The 15,227-nt window shown below is 45.1% G+C and overlaps 1 protein-coding gene across 8 annotated transcripts in view; it reads left to right on the plus strand.

Annotated features, from left to right (window-relative positions):
- Positions 1-1,013: 1,013 nt before the first annotated feature.
- The window catches only part of LOC119164527 (uncharacterized), a 28,623-nt gene continuing 14,409 nt past the window's right edge, over positions 1,014-15,227 (plus strand). For 2 of the 8 annotated variants that reach the window (XM_075871989.1, XM_075871992.1), the window contains exons 1-4: positions 1,014-2,054; positions 10,323-10,569; positions 11,981-12,066; positions 13,167-13,772. In XM_075871989.1, coding sequence (XP_075728104.1) covers positions 1,542-2,054; positions 10,323-10,569; positions 11,981-12,066; positions 13,167-13,772 — 1,452 coding nt within the window. In that variant the 5' untranslated portion in view covers positions 1,014-1,541. Of the gene's footprint in view, positions 2,055-2,075; positions 3,179-10,322; positions 10,570-11,980; positions 12,067-13,166; positions 13,773-15,227 lie in introns of those variants that run through there. The other 6 variants (XM_075871995.1, XM_075871991.1, XM_075871993.1 and 3 more) reach the window with 6 other exon arrangements.

Raw genomic sequence — 15,227 nt, forward strand, 5'->3', positions numbered from 1 at the left:
CTAGTCAGCACCTGTTCGCTGACGTCAGCTTGAGTGTTCGTGGTCATATTTCGGCCAACAGAGCACTCATATTGCGTAATTATTATGCACTAATGAAAAATAATTTTGAAACAAATATTTCAAAAGTCATTCACAAATTCTTTGCAATTAAATGGACGCAACATCACATATGCTGTCCTACACTATGTAAGTCTACGGATTCTCGCATTTGTCCACCAGTGTGCAATAAATTTTTCGTCACACTGAACAGCTTACTTGACCAGTCATCTAAGTGAAAAAATAGTCACATATATGCCGGCTGTTCATCACGGAATGCAGCCGTTCTTACTCTAGCGCCGTCCAAACAGCCGTAAAGTAGCAGACGAACAGGTTATAGGTAGCGCCACCTACGGCGAGCGATTGAACGAGAGCGGGGACACGCGCTCCCATAGGAACCCCGCTATCTGAACAGGTCAGGAGTGTAGTAGGTCATGGTCTAAACAATAGTGCAGACGAGCCGATGCCAAGCTGGGACGCAGAGAAAGCGAAGCAAAACCGACCGTAAACTTGCAAAGTCCGAAGCAAAAACTCTATGGAATCGTCGAAAAAAGAACTGCTCGGGAAACTGGTGCGGGCCAAGCGCGCGTGGAGCAGTGTGAACCCAGACTTGTACAGGCAGAAGTAGAACGTAATCACGAGCGCCGGAGACGAAAAACACAGGACCGCAACCACCGCAGCTGCGCTCTTGTCCTTGTCTTTTCGTCGTCGTTCTGTTTTCGCGCTATATAACTATCGGCTGTGTCCGTACCACGGCGACCGTCCTATCCCCCCCGCTGTGCATGCGCCAACTATTCCCTCTCGCGAGGAGTGGTAGAGCGTTGCCTCCGCCTCGTTTATTGCCCTTTCCCGTTTGTCCCTTTGTCACGGCTAGCGCTCGTATATGCGCTCCGTTGCACTCTCCCATGACCTACTACACTCCTGACCTGTTCAGATAGCGGGGTTCCTATGGGAGCGCGTGTCCCCGCTCTCGTTCAATCGCTCGCCGTAGGTGGCGCTACCTATAACCTGTTCGTCTGCTACTTTACGGCTGTTTGGACGGCGCTAGAGTAAGAACGGCTGCATTCCGTGATGAACAGCCGGCATATATGTGACTATTTTTTCACTTAGATGACTGGTCAAGTAAGCTGTTCAGTGTGACGAAAAATTTATTGCACACTGGTGGACAAATGCGAGAATCCGTAGACTTACATAGTGTAGGACAGCATATGTGATGTTGCGTCCATTTAATTGCAAAGAATTTGTGAATGACTTTTGAAATATTTGTTTCAAAATTATTTTTCATTAGTGCATAATAATTACGCAATATGAGTGCTCTGTTGGCCGAAATATGACCACGAACACTCAAGCTGACGTCAGCGAACAGGTGCTGACTAGCGCCACAGTGCTCCTAAGTTACGGCCCTAGCGGCAGAAGGTATGAACTAGAACGTGGGCGCTGGAAGAGGTGCTCTCTGGGCAGGTCAGGAGTGTAGTAGGTCATGCACTCTCCTATGAAACGGCGCTATGGACATCAACGTTGGCACCAGTTGTGGCGGCATCGGTAACATAGGCTGTGACGGCAGCGTGCGCAGCACTGTTGAGCGGAAGAGAGCTCGCGATGCCGAACGTAAACGGGAGCGCCGGAAATCAGACGCCAAACTTCGAGCTCGTGAAGTCGCAAGAAAACGGCAACGGCGGCAATCGGACCCGGAAGTCCGAGCTCGCGAGGCCGAACGTAGACGGCAACGGCGAGCTGAAGACCCCGAACTCCGGGTTCGCGAAGCCGAAGCGCAACGGCAACGCCGAGCTAGAGACATCGAGAGTGCGAGGCAACGCGAAGCCGAAAAGCAACGGAAACGGCGAGCCGCAAATCCCGAAGCGTTTAGGCAACGTGATTCTGCGGCCAGGGCATTGAGGCGTGCGAGAAAACTGCAACCACCGGGAATTGACGGAGCGACCGCACACTTCCACGACCGACACTTCGGACACAGCTGCTCCGTGTGCGACCGACTTGGGTTCGACAACAACCTAAGCAAGGTCGGTAGCATTCAGAGAACGATCGTTGTTACGCCCACTCTCACTACTAAAGGGAGCCAAGTGGCTATGTGAAGCCATATAGTTTGTGTGAAGCAGCCAGAGAACACTAGAGTTAGCTAAAGGTAGCAGTAACTCTGGAGAACACCTCTAAGCGCAGTCTGAGCACACACACGGTAATACACACGAGTGGGTGGGGGGTAACGTTAAGCGGTGCCCACCGTATACACAACTCCACACAGGCACTGCGCCGTGCTCCCGACCGGGTTGCAGAAATTAGGTGCCTTTTCTCATCTTCTAACCACTACCACCACTCCACACAGAAGTGAAAACACGACCCTCAATACAGTAGGTCGTGAGTGAAACCTACAAATGGAATGACGATAGTTATAGCGCGAAAACAAAACTTGTCTCTGAACACCATCGCTGCTTCGCATCCCCACATGGTTCCATTTAGTGGGAGGTAGAGCAACTTTTTACCCCATTCGGTATTTATTACTTCTTGTTGGCGGTATACAGCGACCTTGGCTGCGTATCTCCAGCAATCATTACCTTTCTTTTTTAGTTTTATCTATTTAACTTTATTCAACGCTGCATTCGCGCAGGCGATCCCGCGTAACAGGCACAGCCAGATCACCATCGCCACCGAAGAAAGTCGCGGGCACCAACGTTTCTAGACTATGGCGGGCACGGCCTGTTCTGTGGCGCGGCTCGCGCAGAGGTAGCGCAGCGCGATGGTTTCATCTCTGCTTTTGAAGTAAGGCGCAGGATGCTTGCACGGCTGTAAGCTCTGTAAACGTGAAATATGCCATGGTGGCGGCGGTTGTGGTTAGAAGAAGAAGGCGCCTAATTTCTGCAGCCCGGTAGGGAGCACGGCGCAGCGCCCGTACGCTATGGGACCCCGTAAGGTATACCTCACAGAGGAGGACAGGAGACGCCACCGGCAAGGGAGGAGGTGCGAGTTACGTGCCAGCTTGACGGAGGAGGAGCTAAAGCACAGGAAGGAGCTTGCGCGAGAGAACAATCGCAGGAGGCGCGCGGTACGGGCGAAGGCGTCGAGAGAGCGCCGGCTGCAGCGACTCCAAGAGGCCGAAGAGAAAGCCGCCGAGCTCGTGCGAAGGGCACTGGTAAGATGAGCGCGTAAAAGCAGCACACGCCCGTAACTCGAGAATTCAGAACCAAGTTCTTTTTCGGGTGGCGCCGGCCTTAAAGATAAAGTGGTTCAGCTTTGTTAATCTAAACGCTAAATGGACTATGAATTAAGAGATTGTTGTTCCCGACGAAAGTAACCATATCGAAAGGCCAACGCGAGGCATTTTGCAAGGTCAGTAGATTATGATAAAATTTGCTAGCTATGCACCTTTGCATGTTTGCATAATTTATGCTAAATTACAGGCTTGAAATATGGGAAAATCGTTCGTAAATCAATCTTATATATTGTCTTTGAATGCTTTCCTTGCTTCCTGACATATTGTATGTGACGTCATTTAGGGCAAAGCGACACAGCCGAGGGTGCATCATCTGCCGTGCTGTCCGCTAGGCGAGAATGTTTGGCCAGTGGTTTCCGTATGGATATCAATTCCCTGTGGGTGTGAAATGGGTGGTAGTTGGTGTTGCGTTGTGGGTTGCACAAACCGCACGCGCAAGAGGCAGAGAATTTGCTATCACAACTTTCCAAGTGACGGTGCTCTCCGCTAGAAGTGGATCAGTGCTGTTGGCCATGAAGGCTAATCTCCGAGCACATGGGCAGCCGTGTGTACCAATAATTTCTCGCTGGAGTCCTATGAAATTAGCGTTCAATTAATGGAAGCTTTTGGGTTGTCCAAGCCACGCTTTTATATGCACTTGAAGGCTGATGCCTTGCCGGCTGCCACCAAAGGAAAGCCACCAAAAAGAGAGTGGTGGTACGTGAAAGAATATTTTAAACATTTATGTAAATTATATTGTTACAAATTGTCTAGAAAAGTGCTGATATCATGCACAAATGATGCTATTGCTAGATGGTCTCCACAAGCATCCTTAATTTAGTATTTTACCTGACTGAGCTGTCACAGACTTCAGGAGCCTGTACTGGCGATGGCACCTGGTAGCGAAATGCACAACCAGACAAGTACGCAATGTAAACAAGTGTGTTGCATCGGCTTCGTTACTTCATCAAAGAGCAAAGGTGATTGTGGCAGGCCTCCGATTGTGACTGAATCGCAGCTGTCATTGTTAACTCCAGAAGTGAGAAGAGATTCTATGTCGCAAGATATGTTTGTTCTTGCAAACTTGTTTTTGTGAACCGGCACCAGGAACACAAGAGCAGAATTTCTAGGGTTCAAGTTTTTTCGTCTATTAATTGCATCATTTCTATATGACAGGTCTGACGAGTTTGTGTACATGGCACAGGCATGATGTGGCTGATGTGCAGTGGCCATCTTTCTTTTGAGCATCTGCTCCTTATGGCTTTTATGCTCCGTGTTTGCGGGAACAGCGTGCCTTGCACAAAAGCCGTTTCTTACCAGCTTTTATGTCACGCACAAGCAGCGCACCTGGTTAGGTTTCGGTGTTGCACCTTTTTGGTTATTGAAAACTATTTTCGGGTGCGCTGAGTATTTCAGCTATTGGACATGTGACAAGAGCATCATTAAAAACACGAAAACGCCATTCACCTGTCTTGGTCAAAGAATCTTTGCACTTGGTCTCTAATCTCCACTACAATTTGCCCAGACTTGGAGATTTCTTTAGAAAATTTGTAACACAAAGGCACACATAGAGCATTTTGGGTCCCGAATTATAAAGCATATGGAACTGGTAGGGTGAGTGAAGAATGAAGAAGTGCTGCTTTTTTTTTTTTTTTCACTACCCACTAATGTTTTATCTTGTAAGATGGGGATTCTTGAATAAATCTTCAAGATATAACTTCCGCTCCAGCATTTTTAGGGGCGAAGCCCCTTATGGCCGAGGCTTGTCCCCTCTATCGCTGTAGCCATCTGCTAGCACTTGGAGCGCTCAGTAGAGGCGCAGCTGTGCTCCCGCTTCTAGTTTGAATGGAGACCACTAAATGGCTCTGCAGCCCTCGCTCCACTTCGGCGCATGCTCTAGTTTGATCGGAGACCGCTAGAGATCCATAACTACAAACCGTGCTCGCTCTAGGTGTTCTCTCTCTCTTTTGACAGTCGTTGGTTAGTGCGCTTCGATAATATGAATGAAGACAAGGCTGCAGAGCGGAGGGGTGGCAAAGCAGCAGTGTGAGTTCGCCGTCAAGCCGACCCAAAGCTTAAGGCCCAAGCAGCCGAAGCGAGAAGCTCAAACAGCACGGGCTCGTCGACAAGTGACTCGGAGGCGGCATGGGTCTGCGAAGCGGAATTCAGTTCAGTTTCAGTTTATTTCGGACATAGTTAAATGACATGAAATATGTCCACGAGGCAAGGCAAAAGGAGACTCGTATGTCTCCTGACGAGGCCTTCTCCCCGGACTTACACGTCGGACAGCCAGGAGTAAAATCGGAGAAAATAACTGCAATGCTCATTGCACAACTTATATAAACAAAAAACGAACAGTAGAAAACACATTAGGACAAAAATTATACAAAGTTTACGTTGTTCAGGTTTAACAGTTTTATAAAGGTGCATAAATATACAAAATTACATATTTTCGTGTTCAAAGCAAAATAATTATAATGTCAAGGAGGCAGGAAAAGTAGCTTTACTTGTTTTTAAAACGAGACATACTTGAGTTCTGATTAGCCAATTCGATTAGGGATGTGTATGCATTCAGCAATGAAATAATCTGATAATCTATAGTTTTAGTGCCATAATTAGTTCTTGGTCTTGATCCCGTCAATGAAATAGTGCAAAGGTCATATGCCACTTGTCTGTTTAGATATTTGCTGGAGAACATGGTGCGATCACGTTTGAATTCATGGAAAATCATTGCTGCCAAAGAAAGCTGATATAACTCTGAGAATGGTGGTACGTTCAGACTTTTATACAGATATCCAGTTGATAAGGGAGAAAGGGCAGAAATCATTTTTAGGCTCCTTTTTTGTATAGAGGAAACACGTTCAGCATCCGTCTTGTTGCACATACCCCAGACTAGGTGACAATATGTTAAGTGGGAATGAATAAAAGCGAAGTACAATTGTTTTCTAACATGCAACGGCAATAAATATTTTAGCCTGTATAACATAGCAAAAGATCTAGATAGCTTAGCACGAACATAATTTATGTGCTCAGATCAGCTGAGGTCAAACCTAAAAACGACTCCCAAGAAGTGGCAAGAGTTGACGGGCGTTATTATATTGTTATTGATACTCAATTCTACGTTAGGAAGAAGTGTTTTATTTTTTGGACGAAATATTACATACTGTGTTTTCTTTACGTTTAAGTTTATTGCGTTCACATTAAGCCAGGTATGAAGTTCATTTAGCCAGATATTAGCACGGTGCTCTAATAAATTTAGATCTGGGCCACAAAAGAAAACGTTAGTGTCATCGGCGTACATAGCAATGGCGGGAGTAAAAGAAATGTTAGCAATATCATTAATATATAAAAGAAAGAGCAAAGGACCCAAAATAGATCCCTTTGGGACCCCAAAGTTTATCTTACCTTAGTCTGACTTTGATTCCTGAAGCTGTGTATATTGCATTCTGCTTTCGAGGTAACTCTTTAATTATGTAAGGGCCAGTCCACGAATACCATATGTCGTTAGCTTATGAAACAAGATTTGGTGTTTGATCGAATCAAACGCTTTTCGAAAGTCAAGAAAAATTCCAACTGTAAAATATCGCTGTTCGAAATTACCAAGTATCTTTTATTTTACCTGCAGTAGAGCAGATTCCCGTGATTTTCCACATTGAAAGCCGTACTGGTGTTTCGAGATAATATTTTTAACTTGAATAAAATCATACGATCGTTTATAACTAATACGCTCTGCGATTTTTGAAAAAAGAGGCAGTACCGATATTGGTCGATAATTGTTCAGGTCATTTTTACTGCCACCTTTATGAATGACAGTAACACGCGCAACCTTCATTTTCTCAGGGAAAATTCCAGTCTCCAACATTCTGTTGCAGATATAAGTTAGTGGGGCAGAAATGTCACAGATAGCAGCTTTAATCAGCGAAACGCTGATTTCATCGTAACTGGGCGAGCACGTTTCTTTCAGTGCGAACACCGCAGATGCTATCTCTACATCTGAGGTAGGTGTTAAAAACATAGAATTTTTGTAGGCTGTAGGAATGTAGGAAATAGCAGACTTCGAAGATGATGCTACCTTGAAGCCAAGGAAAGCACCTGATGTCAAAAAATGTATAATAAACTGATTTGCAAGCGTCCTGCCAGAGATGGATGTTCCATTTATGTGTAGTTCAGTAGGTATATGTGGTCGTTCGATTCCTATAATTTTGTTAACAGCACCCCAAAGCCGTTTAGGGTTATTAATTAGCGGCAAAATCTTATTTGATATGCATTTTTTGCCTTCTTTAGGTCCAAGCTTAATTTATTCCTATACTTTTTAAACGCGACTAAATCTGCCTGATTCTTTGTTGTCAGGAAACAAGCGAACATGAAGTCTTTTTCTTTAATGCGTTTAAATAATGACGGTGTGATCCACTCTTTTCTAGCTTTTATGTGCTTCTTAACCATAACACCTGGAAAAGCGTAATTATAGAACTCACTGATTTTTTGAATAAAGATATCATAGGCTTTTGATGTATCAGATTCGCGGTACAATTCATTCCAGCTAGTTTCACTCATTAAAGAACAGAAGTTCGTAATGCTAGTGGGGTTTATTATCCGACGCGTAATTAGATTTTGATACGTATTTTTTAGGGCGAGGAGGAGGAAGGAGGAGGAGGAAGGGAAGAAATGAAAGGCAGGGAGGTTTTAGGGCGAACAGAGCAAAAAATGGCAAGTGGTCTCTCACTCCCGACGAAAACACACCAGACACTATGTTTTCCGGATGGAAACTTGTAAAACAGACATCAAGCAATGTGGCAGATTGTTTAGTGACCCTTGTGGGTTGATTAACGACATTTTCACACCCATAAAACGACATTACCTCAATCAGATTTGTTTTAACATTGCTGTTTGCAAGTAAGTCTACATTTAGATAATCAAATATTATCACATTGCATTTGTTGAGAGCAGCGAATTCCAAAAAAACACTCAACAATTTAAAATGTTTCTACTTTACTATGAGGAGGACGATATAATAAAAGAACAGTGACCTTGTTAGTAACAATACAAATTGCTTCATAGGCATCATTGATAACAGTAAACTCATGAACAATGTCATAAAGCATGTTTGCTTTTACATACAGGGCCACACCATCTCCCCGTTTATTTTCACGGAACATAGAAATGTTGTTGCAACCAGGAAAATGCCTGACATTCATATTGAATCTAAACCACGTCTCTGAGAAGCCAATGATGTCAAAGCAGTATTTTAATATTGGCAAATTTGCCTCACATTCCTCTGTTTAGTTTTTAAGGCTTTGCGCATTTCAATGGTATAGGGAAAGGGTTCCATTAGGAGGGTGGCTATCATTGCTTATTAAATTATTAAAGAGGTCTGCATCAAAGTACGACGTCATGGCTACTGAAGATTACAGTCACTTCTTGCTGCTCTTGGCAGCAGTTCACGAGATCTTAGCTACATCGTCTTCTGAGGCGATCCTTATTGCACGGACATTAGGTTCTTTTGTTGCAAAGATCCTGCCCTTGGATCCTTGGTCAGAAATCTAGACTGAAACGCCGGCAAGTGGATCCTTGGTCGGTGGGGGCACGTGAAACTGCTGCAAAACGCCCAAAGTGGTCGCTACCTGAGGTTGGCGGCGCTGATGTGCCTTTAAAACGCGACTTTTTAGATCGCAGTTACGGACACAGCTGCATATTGATACCATATACGGCGACAAATAAAGTAGTTGCATGTGTATATAGTGTACCACCCCGTGTTTGTCAACTCTTCACATGATGATCGAATTGGCAAAATGTACGACGGAGCCACGGTTTACCAAATTGCCTTGGCAGCTCCTTCCACTCATCATCATTCACCCCGTGGATATGCGGGGATTTTTTTCAAGCGATACTTAACAAACTTTTTGCCGTCAAATTGATGGACACAAACTTCGTTTCAGGCAGGAACTAGTGAAAAATAATGAATTGTGTTTTTATCAAACTGCTTTGTCATGTAACTCAACTGTAAATTTGAGGTGGTGTCGTTTATTGCTCTGGAAGCAGGCATGCCAACGATGCCAGAAATTGAGGGGACGGGACGCTCCAGCCCACCGGTCCCCGCTGGCACCGCCCCAGTCAATTACACAAAAGTCTTGGCCCTTCTGGCTTTCAGCAGTATCGGGCTGCTCTTTTTTAGCCACTTAAACACGATTAGCTCAGAACCTTGGACAAAGGAATGCTCCATCGATACACCAAAAAACAGGGCCGAAAATCAAGGTGACAAAAGGCATATATGTGCCCCTTCCCCACTTAAAAAAGAGTGATGTTCCCCACTTAAAAAGAGCAGCGACATGACTGATTTACAACTAGTAGTTTGCAAGCAAACTTCGAACATGGTCTTTTACATCAACGATATTCCTCTTATAACCTTTTCCAAATTGCGAGGGGAGCCCTATTGTAGAAAGTTGAAAATGGAGAGAATATGGTAAAGAAGGAAATTCAAAAAAGGGAACAGTTTTGCAGTTTTATAATTATTTTCCAGAGCAAAGGTAGCTGTAACTATATTTTTTGTTACAGTTACTGAGTAAAAAGTAACAGTGCTACAGTTACAAGTTCCTCCAACTCAAAAGTAACTAGTTACAAGTTACTGAGAAAAGTAACTAGTTACCGGTAACGCATTACTAGTAGCTAGTTCTTGGCCAACCTAAGCTCATAACCACGTAGCCTGTTTTGCACTATTCTAAAATGCATTACAAGGCACTTTACAATAGGTGCTTGCTAAATCATTAATGCAAAGCCACGTGTTATTGATATGCACTTACCAGGCAAGTACTAGATAGCTATGCCTAATATTAGAGCAAAAAGAAAAATAAATACATGGGAGCACTTGACGGCTGGAGAATTTACAGGGTGTGTTATAGAAGGTGCCTGTAATATTGGGCCGCCGCAACACTCCGTTGAGTGAGTCATTTGTCGACGAGAATGTGCCAGACTTTGTTGGGTGGTTCCTACTCGATTTATGATAATAAGACAAACGGCATTCTTGTAAAACATTCGCTAAAAAAAAAAAAGGTTTGTACTTAATTCATTCATTGTCGCACATGACCAGGGAGAGCCTACCTTATGCGACAAGTGCAAGAATTCTAGAAGAAATGCACAGACGGCAACTATACCACCGTTAAAAGGGGGCGTGGACGTTGCAGTTGGGACCAGAAGACGCGCTGATCGCAAGTTGTGCAAGTCGACACAGGCATCATTGGACCCTTTCATGGTGGACTGGTGGACGGACACGGCGGATCTCGAAGATTTGCAGGACACTGGCACTCATAGAAGGGAGAGCACAGGTGAATGTCCAGGTTTGTTATAGCTGACTGTCTTGGTATAACCACAGAGCTGCTCTTCACTTCTCGTGACAACTGATGAAAATGACGAAACTGAACAGTGTTATACACTCAAACCTCGATATAACAAATCTGAATGTCGCGAAATATCAGTTGTAATGAAGTAAATAAAGAATATGTTTGCTGTAGATACAGAATACACCTTTATAACCAAACATATCTTTATAACGAATTTTTGGATGTAATTAATGAGTTTATTTTTGCATAACATGTAACTTCGTTATAATGATGTTTGAGTGTATCCATGTCACACGAGAAGGTTTAAGGTCGTTTGTATTAAACAGGTACTCTCACCATTTCTCGAAGGTGCCATGCAAATCTCCTATATACGGAGATAGCTCTGATCAAGTGTAAAGCTGAGTAAATGCTGATAAGATACTTCATTTCAGCATTAAAGTTGATTTCCAAGTGGCGCATGTACAGAGATCGGCTTGTATCGAGGCGTCGGGCTACGACGTCAATTCTTGTGGCTTCACGTGCCATTATAGGTAATTCCTGTGACGTCAGTGCATTCAAAATGGCTGCTTGTGTGTCGCCAACCAAGCCACAGAGCCGAGGGACTGCGGAAATGTCAGAATGTTTTGCGCGAGCTTTTGACGAGAAGCTGACTGTGTTGTGACAAACAGTTGCGGTGGAAAATAACACTAGATTTGTAGAACATACTTTATTTGCTTTTCCAGGGAACACCCACGTTTAGTTGTACATTTTTTAGGGTTGTGAGGATTTGGCCTTCCATACGAAACAAGGAATGAGGACTTAAAGTTTTTGTGCCTGTACCGCTTGATTTAATTTGACACATTGAATGGCAATGCATCTTGTGCATTGCTGCATGGCAGGACGTAATGTCTTTTGCAGATAATGGCAGTCACGATGCAGTAATGACTGGAATGAACAAGAAGGATAGGTACAGCATGCATAAAATTGTCACGTTTATCAAGTGTCAATTATGTTTGTGAACAGCAGATGTTCATCAAAGAGAAAGAGAGTTGATTTATTAAAAAGCAGAGAGGTCAGCCTGAGCCAGCGCACTCTAGCCTGCTACTTTTCACAGGGGAAGAGGGACAGGGAAAAAAAAAAAAGGAGTGATGAAAGGTGATGATGGGGACAGAAACAAGTTATGCGTTCATCAGGCTGCGTTTACACCATTGGCGATACGGAGGCCGCACTTCAGGCTGATGGCTACTACTGAGCACATGGCTTGACATAGCGAGCAGCGGTCTTGATGGTCTTGACTATGTATTTAGGAACGAGGATACTTGTATTTTCTGAGCTTCAGCCAGTGCTTCTTGTCACCTTTGTAGCTTTCCCACTCGGTGTCAGTGATGGACCTGAGAAATGGTGCATCCTTTTTCTGTTTCTGGTACAGCACCACCTGTGCATGGATCATCAGGTCGTCACGAAAGAGTACAAAGCCCCGGAGTTTCCGCCGTACATAGGAGTCATCTAGATAGCGTAAGTACTGGTCAACACCTGAGTAGTTGCAACAAATGTTCATATGTATGTGTAGTTTTCTTTCTGCTCATTTAGCAAATACATAGTGCCCACCTCGAGACATACAGTAGACGGCCGACTTTTTGGACATGCCATGTAATTCAGGTGTCTTCGAAACACCATCACTTGCGCTGTAGAGCCAAAAATGTTAGGACGTCAGCAATCTGAGCGGCTGATTTGCTTGACTCTTATATGTTGGTGGACTTTCTGCCACGACTATAGCATCTGAATCAAAGTTGCCCTTGTTGCAGTGCTATCACCCAGAGTAGTTTTGAAGTATCAGCTTTGCAGCAATGCAGCACTGTGATGCAGTCAAGAATTACTGTATTCCAGTCTGAAAAGTGTTTTTCACATTCTCATCTGCAATCCCTGGTAATACAAGAAGCAAAACACACTTCGTATACGTCCTGGTAGGGCTCTGGAGCTATAGTAAGGTACAACTTGAGTACAGGAGAAGGCTTAGGGGGCAGGAACATGACTACTGGTTGACTTTGTGACTTTAGAAATGGCCCGGCTCTTGAGCTGAACGGCTGAGCCAGAAGTACTCCAGCTCGTGATGTCAGTGTGGAGTGAGGGTTCTTTAGTGCAGGCATTGTTTGCAGGCGATGCGTTTTAGGCTTGTTTGGTGCACCGAGTCACCACTTATTGCAGTCACTGTAGTGTTGTATGACGGCACTAAAAGTTTCAGCGCGCTTCTTACATATTGATATTGGTGACAGTCGCTTAGCGATGAGTCTCAACTATATAAAGTTAAGTACACCTTGAAACAAGTGAAGGTGTAGGTTAGACATTTGCTATGTCCAACACTTCGTGCGGAGTGTTTTTGCATTCATACGAAGCCTACGTCAGGCTTTCACAGGCACATCTCTTTAATTTCATTTGCAAATCTCACGTTGTACTCATTGTAATCATTCTCGCACCCATTGGTGCGAGAATGATTATTGCTAATTTTAGTACACATACAAACATTTTTTGTGGTGATTCAAATGCTTTTCAGACAAGAAAACTCGAGTCGTAAGAGGTGCAAGTCATTGCTAAATGCTTGTCCTTACTCTCCCCAGCAGGAGGGACCTGCATCGGGCAGAAGCGACGAGTCACTGGACTCGTCATCGTTCGCGTCCACAGGACCAGTGGGTGCCGCCTACTCAGAGCGAGGAGCTGAAGTTGCTGTACACCAGACTATACTTCCAGCAAATGTGGCCAAACCTGTCACCATCGAGTTATCAGCAAATTTCCTTTACATGTGCGCATTTTGTTTGACTGAATTCGCTGACCTACAAGACCTCGCCGGCCATGTAGAGGTGTGTCCGTGGCCCGAACCGTATCTGTGCGGCCTGTGTTCCAAGCCGTGCGAGGACTGGAAGACGACGAGGACCCACATGGGCGCCCATGTCGGCAACAAATTGAAGTGTCCGTTTTGTCACCGTAGGCATTACAAATTCAAGTACGATCTTGTGCGCCATCACATCATGCTCCACGTAACTGTCTGTCAGTTTATGTGTGGCCTGTGCCGATCGGCGTTCCCAACCAAAAAGGCCCTGCAGTCCCATCATTCCGTGTCTCGATCGAAGGGGCTGCCCTGCAGGTACATCAAGCACCGGCCACGCAAGGACAATGTGAGTGGTCCACGACCCGCAGCTTCGACTCGTCAAGGAGCATTCGTTCAGGTGCAACATCTGTGCAACGTCTGCTCATGTGCGATATCTGTTCAGTTGTAACATTTGCCCAGCTGTGTTCAACTGTGGGCCATTACTGCAACACCACTCGGCCAATTGTGAGGATAAGATGCCTATGCTGGCATTGAGCCGGATTAAACTGTACCGAATGGCCACAAGAAAGGGCCATTTAAATGCTTGCATCTAGACACATGTCAATTCGTGTTTAGTTGTTCATCTTGTGACATTGAGCGCATGGAGGAACTGAACTGTTCGCTGCAGTCTTCGTAAAAGAGGTGCTGCTTGTGATGTTTGTGACACCTGGCGTTATTGTCATTTGATCATAACTTGTAATTACATTTGTGCATGAATATATATTTAACTTGTACAGAATTTATCGTAGCACCTTTATTGAGAGTGAGAAATTAGCATGCAAACTACGCAGTCGGTACCTCTGTGTCCGACGTGACATACAAGGGCCAGGGTACTCGTATGCAGGTTCCGAGAACGCAGAGCTGGATCAACCGTTCCGGCTCCATGACCTGAAGACACCCCTGGCTAAAAAGAAGCAAGGAATGGCACTGGGGAGAGACAAAGTAACAGTGAAATTACTTGCCAACCTCCCCGACCAGGCGTACGACGCGTTACTCGCATACATAGACACTATCTGGCTTGGTGGGACACCCCTCCCAATCGAATGGAAGACAGCCCTGGTCACTTTCATTCCAAAAGCCGGCAACGCCATCAACACGGATAACCTTCGCCCCATCTCTCTCACGTCTTGTGTGGGAAAGCTGATGGAGACTTTGGTGCGAGATCGGCTATCCGAATATTTGGAGAAACAGCACGTATTTGCTGACACCATGTTCGGCTTTGCCTGCACCAGTCCACACAGGATGTCTTGCTTCAGTTAGACCGCGAAATTCTAAATGCCCTCGATTACCCTCTTAATGGCAAGGCTGTACTTTCGTTCTACTTGAAAGGAGGTGTCGACAGCGTCACACATGACATCATTCTGACGCACCTTTCCCAAACCAACTGCGGACACAACACGTTTCGATACATTAGACAATTCCTCCCTGACCGACAGTCATACATCCGAATACAAAATGAAGAACACAGCTCCTACCAATAAGGCATGAGAGGTACCGCACAGGGCGCAGTCCTTTCACCCTTACTGTTTAATCTGGCTATGATGAACCTACCGGCTCAGCTGGAGAGTGTTGAAGGCATACAATACGCACTTTATGCCGACGACATTATTATATGGGCTAAACACGGATTGGTAGGAGGCGTAGAAGCCAACCTGCAGCAAGCGGCGGAGATCGTGGATATCTACGGCCGCCGCTGCGGCCTTCAGTGCTCCCCGACCAAATCAGAATTTGTGCACATTCGCTCTTCGGCAAAGTGCACTACTAAAATTGAACTGTCCTTGCAAAGCAGACGCATCCCAGAACACGATGATAT

This window comes from Rhipicephalus microplus, chromosome 8 (genome assembly GCF_043290135.1).
Source record: "Rhipicephalus microplus isolate Deutch F79 chromosome 8, USDA_Rmic, whole genome shotgun sequence".
NCBI lineage: Eukaryota > Metazoa > Arthropoda > Arachnida > Ixodida > Ixodidae > Rhipicephalus > Rhipicephalus microplus.